At 44.8% G+C, this 20,847-nt stretch overlaps 1 protein-coding gene and 1 long non-coding RNA gene across 3 annotated transcripts; one reads left to right on the top strand and one right to left on the bottom strand.

Moving 5' to 3' along the window:
- The first annotated feature begins 3,076 nt into the window (after window positions 1–3,076).
- Window positions 3,077–13,634, top strand: LOC112881692. Its single transcript, XR_003226500.1, has 3 exons — window positions 3,077–3,167; window positions 3,660–3,825; window positions 13,498–13,634. It is a non-coding gene; the product is annotated as an uncharacterized LOC112881692 (long non-coding RNA).
- A 2,678-nt stretch (window positions 13,635–16,312) lies between these two features.
- On the bottom strand, window positions 16,313–19,471 carry LOC112895229 (prefoldin subunit 1). Of its 2 annotated transcripts, none has more exons than XM_025963269.1 (6): window positions 19,280–19,471; window positions 19,128–19,181; window positions 18,178–18,283; window positions 17,011–17,090; window positions 16,818–16,902; window positions 16,313–16,719 (listed from the first exon to the last, which is right to left on the bottom strand). In XM_025963269.1, exons 1-5 carry the CDS (start codon window positions 19,301–19,303, stop codon window positions 16,849–16,851), a joined length of 318 nt encoding a protein of 105 aa, XP_025819054.1. In that variant the 5' UTR covers window positions 19,304–19,471; the 3' UTR covers window positions 16,313–16,719; window positions 16,818–16,848. The 2 variants fall into 2 exon arrangements, with proteins under 2 accessions (XP_025819054.1, XP_025818985.1); XM_025963200.1 differs by having other exon boundaries at window positions 17,011–17,017; window positions 19,280–19,460.
- Window positions 19,472–20,847: the final 1,376 nt, after the last annotated feature.

A 20,847-nucleotide genomic window follows, 5' to 3' on the forward strand; every position in this document is an offset into this window, starting at 1 on the left:
AAGTCTGTGGACGGTTATGATTCGTTCATAACGTTTACAGATGATTATTCGTGTTATGGTTATATTTATCCAATTAAAGAAAGATCAGAAGCATTGGATAAATTCAAGATTTTTAAGGCTGAAGTAGAAAATCAGCAAAATCTTAAGATAAAAGTGGTAAGATCTGACCGTGGAGGTGAGTACTACGGTCGACACACCCCGTATGGCCAAATTCCTGGACCTTTTGCAAGGTTTCTACAGGAAAATAGAATAGTAGCTCAGTACTCTACACCGGGCGAGCCTCAGCAAAATGGAGTCGCTGAAAGACGTAACCGTACCTTAATGGATATGGTGAGAAGTATGCTAAGCTACTCTACGTTACCAATTAGTTTATGGATGGAGGCGTTAAAAACCGCTATTCATATTCTTAATCGCGTACCAAGTAAGTCGGTGCCTAAAACACCGTATGAGTTATGGACAGGGAGAAAACCCACACTAAATTATTTACATGTGTGGGGCTATCCAGCTGAGGCGAAAATATTCAATCCAAATATCGGAAAGTTAGACCCTAAGACAGTAAGTTGCCATTTTATTGGCTATCCAGAAAAGTCGAAGGGTTATCGTTTCTACTGTCCTAATGGATACACAAAGTTCGTAGAAACGAGACACGCTGTCTTTTTGGAGGATCAAATGATGATGGGGAGCACGGTAGCTCGGAAGATTGACCTTGAGGAGAAGCGGGTTTTCATACCTACTCCGATGATCCAAGATCCATTTTTTGTGTTGCCTGTTGCTGCTTCACCTACGGTGTCAGCACCTGTTCTTAATTCTTCACCAGTTGCTGCTTCACCTGCAGTGCCAGCACCTGTTGTTAGTTCTCCAGCTGCGGCGACGAGTCAGAATCAGGAACCTGTCCTTCAGGATCCGACAGAACCGGTAGCCGCACATCAGGGGGAGCAACAGCAGCCCCAAGTAGAAGAAGTGCCGATAGCTGAGGCACCGAGAAGGTCTCAAAGAACAAGAAAGCCCGCTATTTCGAGCGATTATCAAATCTATAATAGCGAGGAAATTCAGATGGAGGGTGACCCCACTTCATTTGAAGAAGCCATGAGAAGCGTTCATTCGTCTGAATGGTTGGAAGCCATGAAAGATGAAATGAAATCGATGAGTACCAACGATGTTTGGGATCTAGAAGAAATTCCTAAAGGAGCCAAAACAGTAGGCTGTAAATGGGTCTACAAGACAAAATGTGACTCCAAAGGGAATATAGAAAGATATAAAGCGCGACTTGTGGCGAAAGGTTTCACGCAAAGAGAAGGGATAGATTATAATGAGACATTTTCTCCTGTTTCATGCAAGGACTCCTTCAGAATTATAATGGCGTTGGTGGCGCATTATAATTTAGAGTTACATCAGATGGATGTAAAGACGGCGTTCCTAAACGGGGACCTTTATGAGAATGTTTACATGGCACAGCCAAAAGGTTTTGTCGTAGAAGGAAAAGAAAAGATGGGATGTCGTCTAAAGAAATCCATTTATGGATTAAAGCAAGCCTCCAGACAGTGGTATTTGAAATTCGATGAAACCGTAAGAAAGTTTGGTTTCAAAGAAAATGAGGAGGACAACTGCATTTACGCAAAATTTAAGAATGGGAAATTCGTTTTCCTTATTCTGTATGTGGATGATATTCTGCTTGCTAGCAGTGATATTGATCTGCTATTAGAGACAAAGAAATTCTTGTCCTCAAAGTTCGATATGAAAGATTTAGGTGAAGCCTCATTCGTTTTAGGAATTGAGATTCACCGAGATAGAAACAAGGGGGTTTTAGGATTATCGCAGAAAGCATACCTAGAAAAGGTACTAAAGAAGTACGGTATGCACGCGAGCAAGCCAACACCTGCTCCTATAGTCAAGGGCGATAGTTATGGGAAATTTCAGTGTCCCAGAAATCAGTATGAAATCGATCAGATGAAAGCGGTACCATATGCTTCAGCTGTCGGAAGCCTGCAGTATGCTCAAGTATGTACGCGCCCTGACTTAGCATTTGTCACCGGGGTACTTGGCAGATTCCAGAGTAATCCAGGGATAGAACACTGAAAAATGGTTAAGAAAGCCTTGCGTTATGTGCAAGGAACGAAAGACCTCATACTAACATACAGGAGATCTGAATCCCTAGTGATAGAGGGTTATTCAGACTCAGACTTTGCGGGAGATAAGGATGACAGAAAATCCACGTCAGGCTATGTGTTCACTCTCGCAGGTGGAGCTATATCGTGGAAAAGCTCAAAACAGACAGTCACTGCATCATCTACGATGTATGCAGAATTTATAGCTTGTTACGAGGCATCGGGGCAGGTTAAATGGCTAAAGAAATTCATACCCGGATTAAGAGTGGTTGACAGCATAGAAAAACCACTAAAGATGTACTGCGACAATGAGCCTGCAGTATTTTACGCTCACAACAACAAGTCAAGTGGAGCTGCCAAACACATTGACATAAAGTTTTATGTTGTTAAAGAGCAAATCCAGGATCATACAATCAGTCTTGAGTATTTGAGCACAAAGAAGATGTTAGCGGATCCGCTCACAAAAGGCTTACCACCCAATGTGTTCAGAGAACACTTAGCCGGCATGGGTTTACGGGAAAGCCTATGATTCCTGGACAGTAAGGGCCCAAAAGTATGGTTCTGTTTCAAACAGAAAGGTAAGTTGTGGCTGTTAATCCAATAGTAATAACTGTTGAGACGAGGCATGCTCAATGTACTAATCTGAATGAAATCGGACGTAAGAAGTAAGTACGTTAGTAGAGATCAAAGGGGAGAATGTTAACTTGATCTCGACCCGGATCGGTCCAACGACCGATCCGGAGTCCGTTACGCGCCCCGATCGGGGGCGCACAGCCAAGTCAATGGCGTGTGGGCCCCCGTCGCGCAGCGCCAAAATAAATAGGAGGTGGGGGCCGGGGCACGCGATACGAGGTTCGTCGCCGTGCCTGTAGCCCACCTAAAACCCTACCCGATCCGATCTAAGGGGGCGCTGAAGTGACGGGAAGCGCCGCCGCCTCTGCACCAAGCGCCGCCGCCTCTGCTCGACTTCACCGCCGGCCCCACTCCACCCTCGTCTTCGTCTACGGCTCGGGTTCTTCATCGCCATGGCAAGCAATGGCGATTCCGGCACATCAACCGGGGGTACGGCATCTCTTTCCCTCTCTCCCTCTCTCTGTTACCCTCTAAGTTAGACTCAAATGATATATTATTTTTTGCTAATCACCGAGCTAACTCACGCTTAGTCGATCCCTAAACCTAACAGTGGAGATGTAGCACGTATCAGTATAATATTTTCTTTAGGAACTGATCTTAGAAACTCTTCAGAAACAACTAATATAAGTCATGTCACATCCAAACATGTAGCAACTTAATCAGAGGTTGATTTTTTTTGGTTTGGATCAGCATGTAGCAACTTATTCAGAGCACATGCACTGCCATTTTTCGTTATTTTCGGATCATATTACAGCAACTTAACGCATAACACAACACAACAACCTATGCAAAGCATCCTCAGTTTTTTGCAAAAAAATTACCCTCACCAGCTCCTAATCCTCAGTTGTTTTCAAATCATAACACAGATTATGAAAATATCAAGTGTATTTTTTGTTTGATATCTTTTTTTTCTTTTTTCAGCATGACACGGAAGTGCAAACTTGAAGTTATTGATACAACTTCATGCCAAAGAGAACAACCAGGTCTTCTTTTAGATTTGAATGTGAACCCAGAATGGGAGGCTAAAGTTGAAAAGAGGAAACGCAAGCTAGAAGAAGGCAATGAAGTGAAAAAATAATCAGAGAAGGTAATCACTCTTTTTTTTTCATATGGATACGTTCCGAAATATCTAATACCATATATATATAGGAATTTTTTATGTTTGTGGTGTGCGCTAGGGGGCAACTGTATATAGTAGGCTATGTGGTAAGCTTTACTTTTTTTCACCCGTAAAACCTATGTAGCAGCTTATATTTCTATACCTAGCAACCTAGTAACATATGTAGCAAGTTATAGTCCTGCACGGTTGTACCCTGCAACCTACATAGGAATACATCAGGGCCCAAGAATTTTGAGGCCCCAGTGCGAAACAAGTAGTGTGTTGGTGTTTGGGATGCTCCCGAGGTGGTAAGTTTGTAGGTCGTGTGTCACCGATATCAAGAACACAAGTTTTAGACAGGTTCAGGCTGCCGAGAGTGTAATACCCTACGTCCTGTGTGGTTTATATTTTCTTAGGTGGTGATGGGGTGATCTCATGTTTGGAGGGGGTCCCTGTCCGCCCTTATATAGTCTGGGGGGACAGGTTTACATAGAAGTCCTGGTCGGGTACAAGTCCAGGAGTTCTAACCGAGTACTTTTCGGATAGTTTCCTACCATGACCGACTAGATTGACTGCCGTATGAGTAGTCCTACTACGCTACGAGTAGTTATAATAGATGTAGGACGTGTTCTATGTCGCATCCCTTATCCTAGGAAAAGTACGCCCGTGCACAGTCCCGTGTGCCCGGGACTGATAAGCCACCGAACTCTTCGTAGTTGAGTATTGCAGGCGTCCGAGTACTTCTGAAGGCGTTTTCGAGTTCCCCCAAACTTCATCTTGAAGGTGTCCTTCGAGTACTTCCTTAGCTGCATCGAGACTGTGACGTGCTCATGCCTCGAGTTGTTGTCAAGTCTTCATTTATATGGGGTGCAATTAAACTTGCACACCATATGGAGTATCCCCCGAGCCTTAGGTTGACTCGTAGAATCAGGCTGAGAGTCAATTTAATCTTGAGTCTTCTATCCTTATCTTCCAACAGATTTGAAAAATAATTCGCTGATGATACATGTCCCGCGGGCCCCGAGTCTTGAATCTAAATCCCAAGATTTGGAATAAAGGATCCAAAGAATCGTGACATGCAATATACGACAGTAAAGATTCGAGGGTTAAGATGGGCAAGTTGGCTCAGTAATTCGAAAACCTATTTTTTCGAAAAGAATTCCCTGAAAAAATGGTTAAGCAAATAACTTCTCCAAAATATGCCCGAAATTACCTCTCAAAACAGATCTTGTTCCCTGAGTCAATGACTAAATAAGACCTCTAGTTAATAATCTGAAAAAATCCCTTATTTCGGAATAAAATTCCTAAAATAATGGTTAACAATCATATTCCCAAGATAAATCTTCAAAAGCCTCTTGAATCAGGTACTTTCGAGTAATTTTACAGCGTCCAACGTTAAAGCATGAGAGCTGTTCCTAGAAGCACGCTGAGTGCCTTATCGCATCCAACCCCCGAGCCAAGGAGCTAGATGAGTAGCATAGAATATACCTAGCAGTTGGTGGCGCCAGCCCCCGAGCCCAGGCATCGGCTAAGTAGCCGCTGGATCTTGAACAATCAATGAAGCCGTCTAGTTGGAGTCGATCCTGACTAGATTTGTAGGCGAGACGAGTAGTTGAAGTAGTCGAATAGGTGTAGAACTATTTGTAAACTAGTAAAACACCTTGTTATGGGAGCGAGGCCCCTTTAGTAACACAAGATACTAGTCAGAAACTAGTATTCTGTTACTGGAAGTATAGGAGCGAGGCCCCTTCAGCAAATTTGCGTATAATACCAGTCGTAAACCAGTAAAATAGAGTTGTACTGGAAGTATGAGCGCGAGACCCCTTCAGTAACACAAGGTACTAGTCGAGAACTAGTAATCTGTTACTAGAAGTATGGGAGCGAGGCCCCTTCAGCAAACTTGCTCGTAATACCAATCGTTAACCAGTAAAATGGACTCGTACTGGAAGTATGAGCATGAGGCTCCTTCAGTAACACAAGATACTAGTCGATCTACAGAAAGCGTTGTGATTGGCTTGTACTCGATCCACTTGGTAAACTTATCGATGGCCACCAACACGTGTGTGAAACCTCCTGGCGCAGTTGTTAAGAGCTCTATCATGTCCACGCCCCAGCATGCAAATGGCCATGAGGGTGGTATGGTGATGAGGTTATAAGCCGGGACATGGGGCAGTTTGCTAAAGAACTGGCAGTTTGTACACCGGTGAACGAGTGCTTTGGCATCTGCCAAAGTAGTCGGCCAGTAGAAACCAGATCTAAAAGCCTTGCCGACTAGTGTGCGAGAAGCCGCATGGTTCCTGCACACGCCTTTGTGAATCTCTTGGAGTATCTCTCTGCCCTCCTCCGTGCGGATACACTTCATGAGTATGCCTGATGCTAATCCACACTTATACAGGTTACCCCTGACTAGAACGTAACATTTACTGCATCATAGGATGCAAGTAGCTTTAGCGCCTTTTGGGTCAACGCCAGGGGGTAGTTTGTGCTCCTGGATGTAGTCAATGAAGGTCACTTTCCAGTCGACCTCGATCATCAAGACCTCTCGGTCAGGTTCCTTTGGATCTTGAGCAATGGAACTTGATGGAAGGGTGAAGCATCTCATGAACGAAAACTCCCGGTGGAACGTTAGCTCGATCAGAACCCAGTTTGGAGAGCACATATGCTCCCACGTTGTTGTCACGGATCACATGGTGGATTTCCAACCCAGAGAACTTGTTATCGAGCTTGCGTATCTCCATAACGTACGCATCCATGGTGTCCTTTTTGACATCCCACTCCTTGTTGACTTGTTGGACCACCAGTAAGGAATCACCATAGATAAGTAGTCGCTTAATGCCCAGAGAGACTACCACGCGTAGCCCATGCAATAGTGCCTCGTACCTCAAATAGTATTTGGAATACATACTTGAGTTGTTCTCTCGGACTGATGAAAAGTACACCCGCGCCACCGTGAACGAGCTTAAGTGAGCCATCAAAGTACATGACCCAATGCTCTGGTTGGTTGGCTGGAGCTTCCACTTGGTTTTCTCGCCACTCCGCCATGAAATCGACTAGTGCCTGTGACTTGATGGCCGTCCGGGGCTTGAAGTCGAGGGTGAGGGCCCCTAGCTCCACTTCCCACTTGAAGAAGCGCCCGGTGGCATCCCGATTGTGGAGGATATCCGCCAATGGGAAGTCGGTGACCACCAACATGTTGTATACGTAGAAATAATGACGAAGCTTCATGGAGGTGATGAGTATACCGTAGAATAGTTTTTGAATTATCGGGTAACGAACCTTGGATTCAGAAAGGACTTCGCTGATGAAGTAGACTGGTCGCTACACCTCGAAGGCATGGCCTTCCTCCTGGCGGTCCACCATGATTGCCGTACTGACGACGTGAGTAGTCGCGGCGATGTAGAGTAGCAGGTTCTCACCTGGTTGGGGAGCCATCAGGATAGGGGCGACTCCAAATGGTGCTTGAGATCTTGCAGCACCTGCTTTGCCTCCTCAATCCACTGGAACTTGTCATGATGCTTGAGCAATTTGAAGAAGGGTATTCCCCGTTCTCTAAGTCGGGAGATGAATCTGTTCAGAGCTACCATGTAGCCTGTGAGCTTCTGGACATCCTTGATCGTCCGTGGAGCATCCATGGCTGTGATGGCGGTGATCTTCTCTCCGGGTTTGCTTCAGTTCCTCGGTGACTAACAATGAAACCAAGTAGTTTTCCTTGTGGCACATTGAAGACGCACTTCATCGGGTTAAGCTTCCATCAAATCTTCTGCGAGCTGTTGAATGTTTATTCGAGATCAGCGATGAACTCATCGTGGGATCTGGTCTTGATGACCACGTCGTCCACGTAAGCTTCAATGTTGCGATGTAGCTGGTCCGCAAGGCACAGTTGGATGGCCCGTTGATAGCTGGCTCCTGCGTTCTTCAACCCGAATGATATTGTTGTGTATGAATACGCTCCAAAGGGGGGTGATGAACACTGTTTTGATCTGATCTGCTCTCAAGAGAGCGATCTGGTGGTAGCCCGAGTAGCAGTCAAGGAAAGAGAGCAGGACACAGCCAGTCGTAGAGTCGATGACCTGGTCGATGTGTGGGAGCGCGAAGGGATCCTTCGGGCAGTGTTTGTTGAGATTAGTATAATCCATACACATCCTCCATTCAATATTATTCTTTTCCAAAACTAGTACAGGGTTAGCTAACCACTCGGGATGGTAGACTACTTTAATAAAACCAGCCGCGAGTAGTTTTGCTAGCTCCTTTTTGATGGCCTCCCTCTTGTCGGGGGCAAAGCGTCATAGTCGTTGCTTCTTCGGAGTGGCTTTAAGGTCAAATTTTAGGCAATGCTCAATCAACTCCTTGGGCACCACTGGCATATCCGCTGGCTTCCACGCAAATATATCTCGGTTAGCCCTAAGGAAGCTGACGAGCGCGCTTTCCTATTTGTCACTCAAGCCACCTCCGATCAAAGCAGTCTTGGACGAGTCACCTTCTTCCAGCTGGATGGCCTTGATGCCGATGTCGCTGGGGTTGGGTTTAACCCTCGACTGGCTAGGCCGCTGGCTGGAGATCTCCATCTCTGAGTCGGTGTGCTTCTGCGCGGCTGCAAGTAGTTCTGCAGACAACTCTAACACATGTGATGCTGTGGCGTACTCGATTGCCTCCTGGTCGCAGTCGTACGACTTCTTCAGGTCGCCACGAAGCGTGAGTATGTCTGTCTTGCCTGGCATCTTGAGTAGCAGGTAGATGTAGTGGGGCACGACCATGAACTTGGTTAGTGCCGGTCTGCCAAGGATGGCATGATAAGACGAGTCAAAGTCAGCCACCTCGAACTTGATGTACTCAGTGCGGTAGTTATCCTTCGTCCCAAAGGTAATGGCAGGACCACTGAGCCGAATGGTGTAGCCGCGTTTCCCGGGACGATGCCGTAGAAAGGAGCTCTGCTAGGGGTGAGCATCTTGGAGATATCTAGGCCCATCTTCTTCAGAGTACTCGCAAAAAGCAGGTTGAGGCCCCTCCCGCCGTCAATGAGTACTCGGGTGAGCTGTGAGCCCATCACGATAGGATCTAGAATGAGCGGGAATTTTCCCGGCTCGGAGAAGCTGGTCCATTGATCATCCCTAGAGAAGGAGATCGGTACCTCACTGTATCTCAGAGGCTTTTGCGTGGCCAGCTCTACAGAGAGAATTTCGCGCAGGGCCAACTTCTGTTTCGCGCTTGGAGGGGAATCCGCCGTCTCCGCTGAAGATGATGTTGATGACGTTCTTCGGATCCAGGAAGTCTTGAGCCCTCGACATGTCACCCTCGTCGTCGTCCTCCTAGTCCTTTTGCTTTCCTGCTTGAGGGAGGGGTGGGGCATTGAGTGACTTGCGGAGGCTGACGCACTCGAAGAGCGTGTGTTGCAACTTCGGGTGCATCGGAAATTATTTGTGCAAGACTTTCTCAAATTGTGTGTCATTATTCCCCAACTTCTTGCCACGCAGGTTGCGCTCAACAGCCGCAACTTCTTGGTCTGGCTTGCGCTTTCGGGGGTTCCCCGAGTGGCTCCGCTGGCTCTTGTCGAAGTGGCCGTTGCCATTGCCCTGCTTGTCGCTGTTGCGCTTGGGGAAGCGGTCGTTCTCCTCTTCCTCTTGGTCAGCCCACCGTGCCATCATGTCACGTAGCTCCACGGCAGTAGTCGGGCGATTGCGTCCGAAGTCGTGGTACGTGTGCTTCGAGAAGAGCCTGTTCTGGAAGCAACGGATGACGTCCTCGTCAGTGATGTTGGTGATGGTGGACCTCAGGGTCTCGTTCATCTCTTGCTTCACATGGGATAGATCGTGGCGAGTGCTCACTCTGATCATGGATCCTTGGAAGTTGTCGATGAAGGCCCGCTTGAGGTTCTTCCAAGAGTCGATGGAGTTTGGCTTGAGGCTTTCAAGCCACGTGAGGGGTGTAGACTCTAGAGCTACCGGAAAGTAGAGAGTTTTGGTAGACTTGGATCCCCCTGAAACCTCGATGGCAATGGAGTAGCATCGGATCCACTGGCGCGGGTCCTGCTTGCCGTCGTACTTGGGGATTCCGACTGGTTTGAACTCCTTGGGATAGAATTTATTGGTGATGTTGGAGGTGAAGACGGGGAAGCGGTCATTGTCGTCATCGTCGTGGTACCTATTGGTACGGTCCCTTCTCCTTGCTTTGATAACATGCCGTGCATTGCGGCCGTCATTGATATTATGCCTGAGGTTGATCGTGGGAGCGTCGTGAAGGCTGGCCTCGAGTGGAGCTTGGCCTTGAGGTCTTGCACCACACTGGTTCTGAGGTTGATGATTAGATTGTTGTACTTCTTGTTCATCGTTGTCACGCACGGACGGGTGACCCTCGTTTCGCTGGCGGCTGTCATTCCTCCGGTTCCCGGGGACTCCTCCGAGGATGCGACCGATCAGCGCAGTTTTGCCATGGTGCTCAGACCTCGAGGGCAGATTCCGAGTGGAAGACACTGGATGTTGCCCATCGAGTTGCACAAGTGCGCGCTGGGTCAGATACTGCAGCCTTTGTATCTGAGGGTTAAGTGGTAGCTATTGGGCTAGTAGAGCTGCTTCTGCGATGGCGCCAATCGGTGTACGGTACTCCCGATCCACGGTTGCTGCAAAAGTGTTGTTGAGGTTTCTTTTGGTACATTGGATTGTGAGCGCGATTTTTCGCGGTCCGCCTGCGCTGGGCGCGCTTGGCATTCTTGACCCGCCGGATCCTTTGGTGCTCCTCGTTCTTGTCCTAGGGGTGTCAGCTGTGGGCTCGTCGGCAGAGACGTCCGCGAGTTGCTCGTCATGATACTCGGGACCCAGCTCGTTGTCATCCGCGTTGCGAAGGGAGGCCATGTAGACTTGACGATCCGGCGAGTTGTTAGCCGAAGGGCTATACTCGAGTAGCTCTTTTCTACCGTCTTCCTCTTTCGCGATGGGAGAGAGAGGTTTGCCCTACTGGAAGGGCAATTCCTGCACGAAGGCCACAAGGCGGGACTCGTAGTCGAGTAGTTCGGAGGGCTCTAAGCCCTTCCAGTACACGAAACGGCCTTGCGGCGTAAATGTTATAGTTAAACCCATATGGTTGCCCAAAAAGGATTCGGGGTAGTTATCAGGTTGTGAGTGGTTTTCAAGAGCAGGGGGGCCCCCGACGGGTGGTGGCTCCCTCGTCTCTGAGTCCTCCTCGGCTCTAGCTTGAAGGTGTAGTACTAAACGACGAGTACTCTTCGTTGGAGTCCGAGTAGTTGTCAAAAATGGAACCCCCCGGCAAGCGGTGGCTCCCACGTCCCTGGGCTTGAGTAGCAGATATAAGTCCTCCTCCAAAGTCGGAGAGGGACTTAGATTATGTGGTCCCCTCAGATCAGTTTGAGTCCGATCCGACTAGTTCTGGTGCATCATGAGTGAAAGTCGCGTCGAAAACGGATATCTTTTCAATCTGCAGGACCAGATTGGGGAGCAGCAACTCGTTGAGGTTGTCGATGAACTCGTTGAGGTCGCTGCTTCGAGCTGATGCAGAGGTCTCCGGCTCCCTGGAGTCGACTAGGTGGCTGTTGAAGCCACCCAAACCGTTGGCGATGCAAATTCAAGAGCCAAAGATGAAAGTTGTGGCCTCGTCGAGCACAGCGCTGGTGAAGTTGAAGAATACCATCGAATTTCTGGTTGATGCTCGATGAACACCCCTACCTGGTGCGCTAGCTGTCAGTGTTTTACCGCCACACCCACCGAGTGATACCACCGAGGTGGTGAGTTTGTAGGTAGGGTGTCGCCGAGATCAGAAACTCGAAAGCGCAAGGAACACAAAGTTTAGACAGGTTCGGGCCACCGAGAGCGTTATACCCTACGTCTTATCTCCTGTTTGGAGGGGATCCCTGTCCGCCTTTATATAGTCTGAACGAATAGGTTTATATGGAAGTTCTAATCGGGTACAAGTCTAGAAGTCCTACTCGAGTACTTTTCAGATAGTTTCCTACCGTATCCGACTAGTTTGACTACTGTATGAGTAGTTCTATTATGCTACGAGTAGTTAGAACAGATGTACAGTGTGAGCCATGTTCCATCCCTTATTCTAGAAAAAGTATGCCACGTGCACAGTCCCGTGTACCCGGATCTAACGTAGTGAGGCCCTGTTGTAAAGAAATATAAGTAACCAAATATGTGATCAAACACTGATGCAAAATGTGATGGCGTAGGTTTAATATAACCGAAGCTCAAGCATCCACCAGATAAGCAGTCCAGGAGGCAAGAAGCCGATAACACACACTAATGCACCGTCCGCATCCTATGGAGAAATGTGAAATTAGATAGACTATGAGAGGGGCCACAAGCGCAGGGACTGAACTCAATGGCTAGATGATAAAAGATTAGCGATGGACTCAACGCACAGCTCGGCGACAGCAGCAATCGGCAAGTCGGCGGCTCGGCGCGGTGCATCCTGTGTGGCTGGGTTGAACTGCCGAAGCCAGGCGCCCAGGCAGGATGTCATGTCGTCGCATGAGGCGACGAGGGCAAGGCGTCCGTCTGAGTCAATGGACGTGGAATGCTAACTGGATCTGGAAGTTAATTGGGCTTAATTAACTACTAATTAGGGCCCCCTCAGTTTTGGGGGCCCGGTGCGGCCCTGGAATACATATAACAACTTCTTTTTTATGCTAAGCTTAATTTATATGCACGTTTTTTTTAGTATGTTAGAAGAAAAGGTAAGCAAATAAACTCGCCAAAATGCTTTATAGTCAGTCTAAATATCAAAATAATATATAGAAATACTTTGGGCAACTTATAGTCTGTCTACCAGCAATATGAGTAGGAACTATGTGGCAATTTACACTATATGTGGCACCTTACAAGTTTTTTTACCATCAACCTAATGATAGAAACCTATGTGCAAGGCATAACTTTTTTATTTTTCACCCACTAATCAATGCATGCTGGAACTAGTCATACGCACCTTTTATTTCAGGATCTTAGAAACAAAGAATCAGCAAACAAACTCATCAAGATCAACATAACCCTTAAAAATAATCAGAAAGCTCTCATTGCAAGTGTTGGTTTTGATAGCCTCCTTGGAATCAGATACAACCTATATAGAAAACTATGTAGCAACTTATATTCATGATGAACTATTTCTATGCACCTTTTTTCAAGATATTAGAAGGAAAAAAAGGGTGCAGCTAATAATCTAGAGAAAATGGAGGAAGGAAAAGTTATGGGAAGTGATGATGTTTTCCTTTTCAACGGAAAGGTTTACCAGTTCACGTAAAAACACATGTATGCAGTGATAAGTCCATTAGTCCTTGCAGCATATCGAATTTATCATTGTAGTCTCTTCCACAAAATTAGTTTATAAAAAGCTACTGTTAACAATTATGCAGAGTTCAGTTCTTGCAGCTTATGCATTATAGGTTACTTCTAGCAATTTCATTAAAGTTCATTAGGGTGTAGAGTCTATGCAGATTACATTTGAGTTGTGGCAATTTCATTAGGTCAATTCAACCCATATGCTGAGTGCATAAAGAGACTTGATCATTTAGAATAAGTTGTTTTAATTTTGCTTTGGTCAGTAACATGAGAAATACATGAAACATATTATTTTACCAATCCATTACTTTATTTCAAGTCATGTTTACTTCTTTTTTCACCATTTCATTACTTCGATTCACATGTTAATTTTCAGCATGGTGGGGAAGTACAAACTCGAACTTGGCGAACTAGCTCACTTCCCAAAGACAAGGACTTGCTTCTTTTAGAATTCAAAGGCCGGAGAGGAAGGTCACGTAGCCTAGAAGTTATACATAAAAATTCATGAAGCACCAAGTGACAAGAGAAGAACAAGGATGAAATTGTAATAAATAAATGGTGCTACTATAGATAAGTTGTCAAAAGTCGTTTCATAAATTGGTACATCGTCTCTATGTAACTAGATATTGCATATGTTGTAAAACCTTTTATAATACAATACAAGTTACTTTATGGTTTACATAAGTTATCATATTTAATTCAACATAAGTTGCCACTATAGGTCCCTATTAAATTGGATATACTGGTGACAACATTTAGATTGTTCAACAATCTACATAATTTTTATTACTAGATATTCATCTTTACATAAGTTGATACACCATCTCTGCATAAGTTGTTACATTATATTTTCGAAAGTGGTAACAAATAAAAATGGGCTATTGTGTTCTTGCCCCTGTTTTGAACCTCAATTGTGATTTTGCCCCCACTTTCTTTCACTTTGCATTTTTACCCTTACTGTTTGGAAACGAAGCCTCATTTTACCCCTGCTCCGTGAACATCACATAACAGTATCAAAGAAGATAATTTTGCCCATGAGAATATACCCCTACTTTTTAGAACTTTGTGAATATACCCTTGTTTGCCATTATATTTCAGCAACATTTCAATAAGAATATGAATAAGAATTTGACAGAATTTGAACAGCATCATGACACACAAAAGTAAGTTCAAACCACATACATATATATAGATAGATAATATCCCATCATACATATCCAAAAGAGAAGCACCACCAGATCACATCCCAACATAGATGTCCAACAAAAGCAACTAGTACATTACATGTTCAGTGGCTGCATCATATTTATGCATCTATCCCTAACAATGCAACCAATCTCCCTCCTGTTCCTCCCCTTCTTCCTCTTCCTCTTTCTCTTCCTCTTCCTCTTCCCCTTCCTCCTCCAGCACCTTCTGTTCCAACTTCACTTTCACTTGGATTTCCCCTTCCTCTTCCTCTTCCCCTCCCTCTCCCTCTTCCTGTTACACTTGCACCTGTACTTGCACTTCACACAAAGGTAGAAAAATGGTTTAGTGAACAATTTGACTACATAAAGAAGGAAAAAAATACAAATAGTTAGAAATCCATCACTCACACTGAGGTTTGTGAAGATGATCCATTTTGTGAAGCTCAAAGCTTCTCTTTTGACTAGCTGTGGGACCTTCTTGGCAATGCTTAGCTATATGGTCTAGTTCATTACATTCAGAACATGGCTTCCTCTTTTTGCTAGTGCTAGCCTCATCATATGACTTCATTCTAGATATTCTTGGTCTACCCGGTTAATTCGTCCCACAATTGGCCAGTACACAGTCAGAGGTCGAATTTTGTACTTAGGCACCAACTCCATGGCTCTGGACTCCGGCTCCATGGGCGCCCGTCTGCCTGCCCGTGCCCTGGCCGAGCTGCACCATCGGGCGAGCCGTGCGCTGGCCGCCCCCGCGCACCCGTAGCCGCGTCGCTAGGCGAGCCTCCCGCGCCCGCCCGCCCCCGAGCAGCGACCTGGCCACCCGAGCCCGTCCTGAACACGCCCTGGCCGAGCCGCCCTCCCGCCGTCGCGCTCCTCCAGGCCGCGACCCCCATGCCCGCCGCCACCACCACCGCTAAGGCACCGGCCTCTAGACGCGAGAGAAAACGAGAGGAAGAGAGAGGTCTGGTTCGGGGAGAAGAGATAAGGGATAAGAGGTATGTTTGTTTTTGCAGGGCTTTTGTTATTTTTCTAATTATTTTATTTGGGATGCAGCTAACAGTGTTAGAAAATAGGGGTAAACGGAGGCTTCATTTCTAAACAGTAAGGATACAAATGCAAAGTAGAAAAAAGAGGGGGTAAAATCACAATTGGGGTTCAAAGTAGGGGCAAGAATGCAATAGTCCCAATAAAAATTGTATTAATTTTTTAGGTAAAGTCAACATAATAAGTTGTTACGGTATCTATGTTGATACATTATCTCTACATAAGTTGTTAATTGTTACATTATGTTTTCACAAGTGTTAACAAAAAGGAGATGTAACACTTTTTCTCTATATTAACTAATACTAAGTTGATACAAAATATGGTACTAGACATAAGTTATTACACTGCACAACATAAGTTGCTACATGCCCATATATAAATTTATATTAGGCAACAGGTCACTACGCATTTGTATATAAATTACCATTGTACATTCAACATAAGCAAATAGTAATATAAAAATGGTTTCAAAATATATCAAATATGGGTCTTATATTGTAGATCTTGTCATCAAGAACATAGTGCAAACGAGTTTGAAAACGGATGCTTGATGAGAGAATTATACTAGTTTAAGATAATAAGCTATCTTTTGTGTCTACATCAGCGGTGACATCCGTTGATGGGCAAAGTGCGCTCCCGCCTGCTCACCTCACACATGCTAGCACAGGATAGGATAGGGTGTCGTGACATGTCACGCCTATAGCGCGTTATCCTGATCCTTCAACATTATAGTACGATAATACATTCATACGGTCTTCATTAAACTCACACCTTACCTGCCAACGATGGTTTCTCAGCACTACAGCAAGCACTGGAGTAGGATACGGCGCAAGAAAGCTCACGTGTGTGGGCAGCATCCTCTGTCGGGCACGGCAATTGCAATACAAGATATACAAACTATTTAACATACTAGTTCTTACTAAAAAAAGTATTGGTGCCAGTAGAGTTCTTCAGCTCTCCTAAAAAAAGGTAGAGGTCCCCATAAGTCAGCAGATGGAGAAGTTCCTGATTTCCACACCAAAACACATGATCAACAGACAACAGGTGAGACCGCGGCAAGAGTAGTTCGCTCCAGCATCAGTCAACAAACTATTGCAGGAAGCAACTGCAAATTCTTTTGTCCATACATGGAACGGACCATTGCAGCAAAACACCACCCACAACTCACAGTAAAGCAGGGGAAAGCAGAGTTTGCAGACAGATCAAATTGTAAAATTACACCTGATGATATGCAAATGCAGCATAAACAACTCTCATTGGACAGTCATCGAGAGAATCTGGCGTGCAAGCCCCGGGTCCTGTTGAAGCAGCTCTCTGATGTTGTTCTCCACTTCTCCCAACTGTTTCTCAAGATATTCCTTGGAAGTCTAATTATAGGATAAACCAATACAAATAATGAATCTGGGTTAGCTTTCTCTAAGGATTTCAAGAACTCGTAAGAAACAGAAATAGAGATAAAGCTTACCTGCATTGATGCTATCGCGCTCTCACTTTCATTAAATTTTTGCTCTTGCTCGTTCAAAAGAAATGATTTTGGCTCCAAAATAAACCTGCAAGTAAATGGATGTCCAAAAATGAAATGCGATGGTATTATATTTATATCGTTGAAGACCACGAAATTGACTCTCCATGGTGAAAGATCTTGTTGGATTACTTACACTTTTCCTGCAAACAAAGTAGCCATCATCAAAACCAATAGAAAGTAAGGCACATTCGACATTGACTAACATTTGGACAACTGCACCACAACGTTTACAATGATGGAAGTCACAAATATTGTAAGAGCGTAAAACAAATACACTAGAACTTGGTTAACCAACTAGGTTAACTGCAAGTTCTTCAACCTGATCACATTGCATGATTTCATTACCCAACCACAACATGATAGACAACATTCAACAATAACAGGGGCTTATTATCACAGGACCGGAATACACAGAAACAATGAAAACTGAAAAGGCAACAGTGAAAATTGAAAAGGCAACAGGATAAGCTTATGTTTCAAATTCAGTAGGCTGCTTTCTTAAGATTCAAAATCATTGGGCTCACTACTTTTAAGACATTGGCTCCACAAACAATATCCAAAAAAACCAGTACCACCATTCACTTCCACCATGAGACTACTTAAATGTCCCTACAAAAGGTAGAAATGATTCAAGTAGGTCTTTAACATGTCCTCTCGGCAATCTGACTACAGAACCACTCAGATGATTAGAATACATTTCCTCTCAACAATCTGACTACAGAACCACTCAGACTTGACTACAATATAAAGGAGAGGGTCTCTTTGAAAATATTGCCATATCTGAAAACCTAGGTTCAAAATATTGAACTTCTATGCTATCATTATTTGATACTTTTCATTGGTTGTGGTTCATTAGTGTTTTATTTTTTTTTCTTTTTTTCTTTTTGGTTATCTCGATTGGTCATGTTTGCAGCATGAATTTCTAAACCCTATACGTGAAATAATTCAAGGTGCATGTTACATAATCTTCTTAAGTATTAGGATAAGTAAAGTAGTTAATGGAAGCACAACATTTATGAATGGATTATTCAAGATGGTTATCAGCTACAAATAACAAAACCCACATACGTTCAGAGTGAAGATAGTCAACAGGTTACAACAACTTTAGATGATTATATAATAGTACTCACTATTGACACCTGATCACTGTGTAAAGCATTCCACATTAATAATTGGCAGCATTTTAGCACAGAACTCAATTGGTCTTCAACACATTTCATGGACAAGGAAAATATGTAATGGGTAATCTTGGCTTCAGATGGCGAAATAGGATTATCTAATCACAAAAATTCTTCCTTACCAACAGTCTTGTAGGTGTTAGTATCATCTGGCAACTGGCGGAGTTCCTCCAGAGTGAGGTAAGCACGCTTCTTTTCCCCCTCTTTAGAACGCATTTGGGTTTGTAACTGACAAAAGCAAGGTACGTTACAAGAGAGATCATGTCTCAGAAAATCTTGTCACGTATGGGCTATAAGTTACCGAAATAATAAACTCAAGGGAAATTCCATCAAACACAAAGCCATGGAAGCATAGGAATTAGGAACTTTGGAAGATACAGAATTCAATCTAATTTAATATATCTGTATTTACAAAGTGCACATAAAATATTTTTGCATTGTACAAGAACCAAAATGATGAGATAATGTTGTGCCTAGCAATCCATTCACTTCAACTTCAGTAATAAATCCATCAATGTCTAATTGCACTTGACTTTTGCAGTGAGAAAACAACATAGACATTTTGTAGCAATCTTTTTTGGACAGTTAAAAGCTGCCACTATCCACTATTTCATAGCAATCTGTATTATCACTTACTACTTCCGTACAGCCAAATCTCTCGGGACCTTGACTCTGAACTCTGGCCTCTTTAGTTAACATTTAGAATAGAGAACTATTTCTAGAACAAGAAGCATTGAACCATCCGTATAGCCAATCCTCCTAACAGATAAGCATATTCAGCGTAAGGAGGTTTGTAGGCTGGTAGCCAACCAAACGAGATCCAAAAACCACTAGAACTCTACTCAGCATGAGAGTAGTACAAGCAAGATGCACAAACACTGCAGGAGTTCCAATCCCACAACGAAACGAGGCCAAGGCAACCGAACAATGCCCAAAGGATGAGGCACGATCCGAGTCGACGGCGATGCATGGCCCGGAACGAGTCTAAAAGAGAAGGGCTAGTCCTTTCCCTTCAGTATTTTTCTTTTCAAGTATGAAGTGAGCTAGCAATAGGAGCGAGAAGAGGGGTAACCTGCTTGAGCTTCCCGGTGGTATCGAACATCCGGGCCTGCAGCTCCATGAACGCCTGCGCACGAGGAAAGCACGAAAGTGTCAGCGAGACATCAGGCGGACGGAAACTAGCAAAGAAGGCGCGGGCGGTGGCGAGACCCGCTTTGCACGTACCGTTCGGTTGGCTTCGTCAGCCATGGGAAAAGGTGGAGCGAGGTCAAGAACCCTAGCGACAAGCTCGAATCGAATGAAGGGAGCGTAGAGGAGGGGGGAAGGGATGTGCTCGAGGCGGCGGCGCTGCGCGAGATCGGCCGAGAAGACGACGAGAGCCACCGGCAGCCGTAGTGGGTATGCTGGGCTGGATTTCTAATGGGCTTACAACTAGGCCTGCTGCAGGAAACGAGCCCTTCGTTTTTCGATTTTTTTTAAAAAAGATAAAAAAATAAAATTGCGAAAAGGGGTGCCGGTTGGGAACATTTTGAAAAATGGGTGCCTCCTGTCCGATCAGACGTGGGGCCGGGGACCTCCCGCCCATCTAGCGGGCGGGAGGTTTCCCGAGGGCCTCTTCGCAAATAAGAAATTCGCGAAGAGGTCCCTGCAGGGGCATCCCGCCCATCCAATGGGCAGGATGTGGTCCTGAGGGGCGTCCCGCCCTTTGGTCGGGCGTGAGGTCCCCCCGGCTATATAAGGCTCAACCTGCTCCAAAAATTTCATTTTATCCAGCAAAATCAGAAAAAAAAGAAAGAGAGGAGAGGAAGAGAGAAGAGGAAGCGGCGAAGCCCTGTTCACACGTCGATTTGGAGGTATATTCTCATTCTAGCCGTATAATTACATGAAAATAACTATAATCTAGGAAATATTTCTTAGAATAGTTATGTTTTGAATAGTTTTTAGTATTTTCATTTATTTTTAGTATAATTTATATTTTGAATAGTTTAGAATCTGTAAAATATAATATGAGAATCGCTGAAACTTAGGGTCATCGTTGTGTATTAATATGTAGTATAACTAGTTTATTAATGATTGACAGATATGTCTTCCGAGAAGGGTATTTTCAGTATATATTACGGAGAAGGAAATATGATTTATGGGTCGAATGGGGTAGATTTAAGTGAATTCAACTATGCGGTCAGAGGAATTACCAGACCGCACGAGAGGATATTTGAATCCCTATGCAACTGGTTAATGAGGGGATTAAGGATTAATCAGGAGACACACACTGTGAATGTTCAATGCGTCATAAATCGTACCACTCACGCTTTGATCTGGGAGCTGATGCCACTTGCAAGCAACGAGGACTGGTTAACTTATCTGCAAAATGCAAGTCATTGACAATGGCCACTAGTACTCCTTGTCAGTGTGCACCAGAACCCTTTGATAAACATTGAAGCTGCTCCGGGGGATGAAAATATTGATGAAGAAGCTGAGGAGGCAAACATTGAGGCAGGTGGCACCGCAGCACCTCAATGCGTGGCTGATGAGGGGGAGAATATACCCTTTATTGTTGAACAGCTACAAGACGAAGAACGTGAATTGGATGAAGCAATGAATGCCGATTCGTCTGATGATGACGATGATGTGCCTGAAGAATGGGTAAGCAGCGGCTTCAGTCATCTTGTCATAGATGACGGATCTAGCGGGCCTTCGGATTGCATGGAGAATGAAATTGTCCAGGGTGCGAGGTACCACTCAATTGAAGAGGTGAAGGAAGCTGTTAAGTGTTGGTCTCTCTCTTATGCGAG

This window comes from Panicum hallii, chromosome 1 (assembly GCF_002211085.1).
Source record: "Panicum hallii strain FIL2 chromosome 1, PHallii_v3.1, whole genome shotgun sequence".
Taxonomy (NCBI): Eukaryota; Viridiplantae; Streptophyta; class Magnoliopsida; order Poales; family Poaceae; genus Panicum; species Panicum hallii.

What these genes read in the sequence shown, in the direction of transcription:
- LOC112895229 (XM_025963200.1), bottom strand. Translation starts at nt 19,303, where the DNA reads ATGGCTGACGAAGCCAACCGAACG. An exon ending in CCACCGGGAAGCTCAAGCAG is followed by an intron (nt 18,284 to 19,127) that starts GTTACCCCTCTT and finishes TGCTTTTGTCAG; the next exon opens with TTACAAACCCAAATGCGTTC. An exon ending in GCGCGATAGCATCAATGCAG is followed by an intron (nt 16,720 to 16,817) that starts GTAAGCTTTATC and finishes TCCTATAATTAG; the next exon opens with ACTTCCAAGGAATATCTTGA.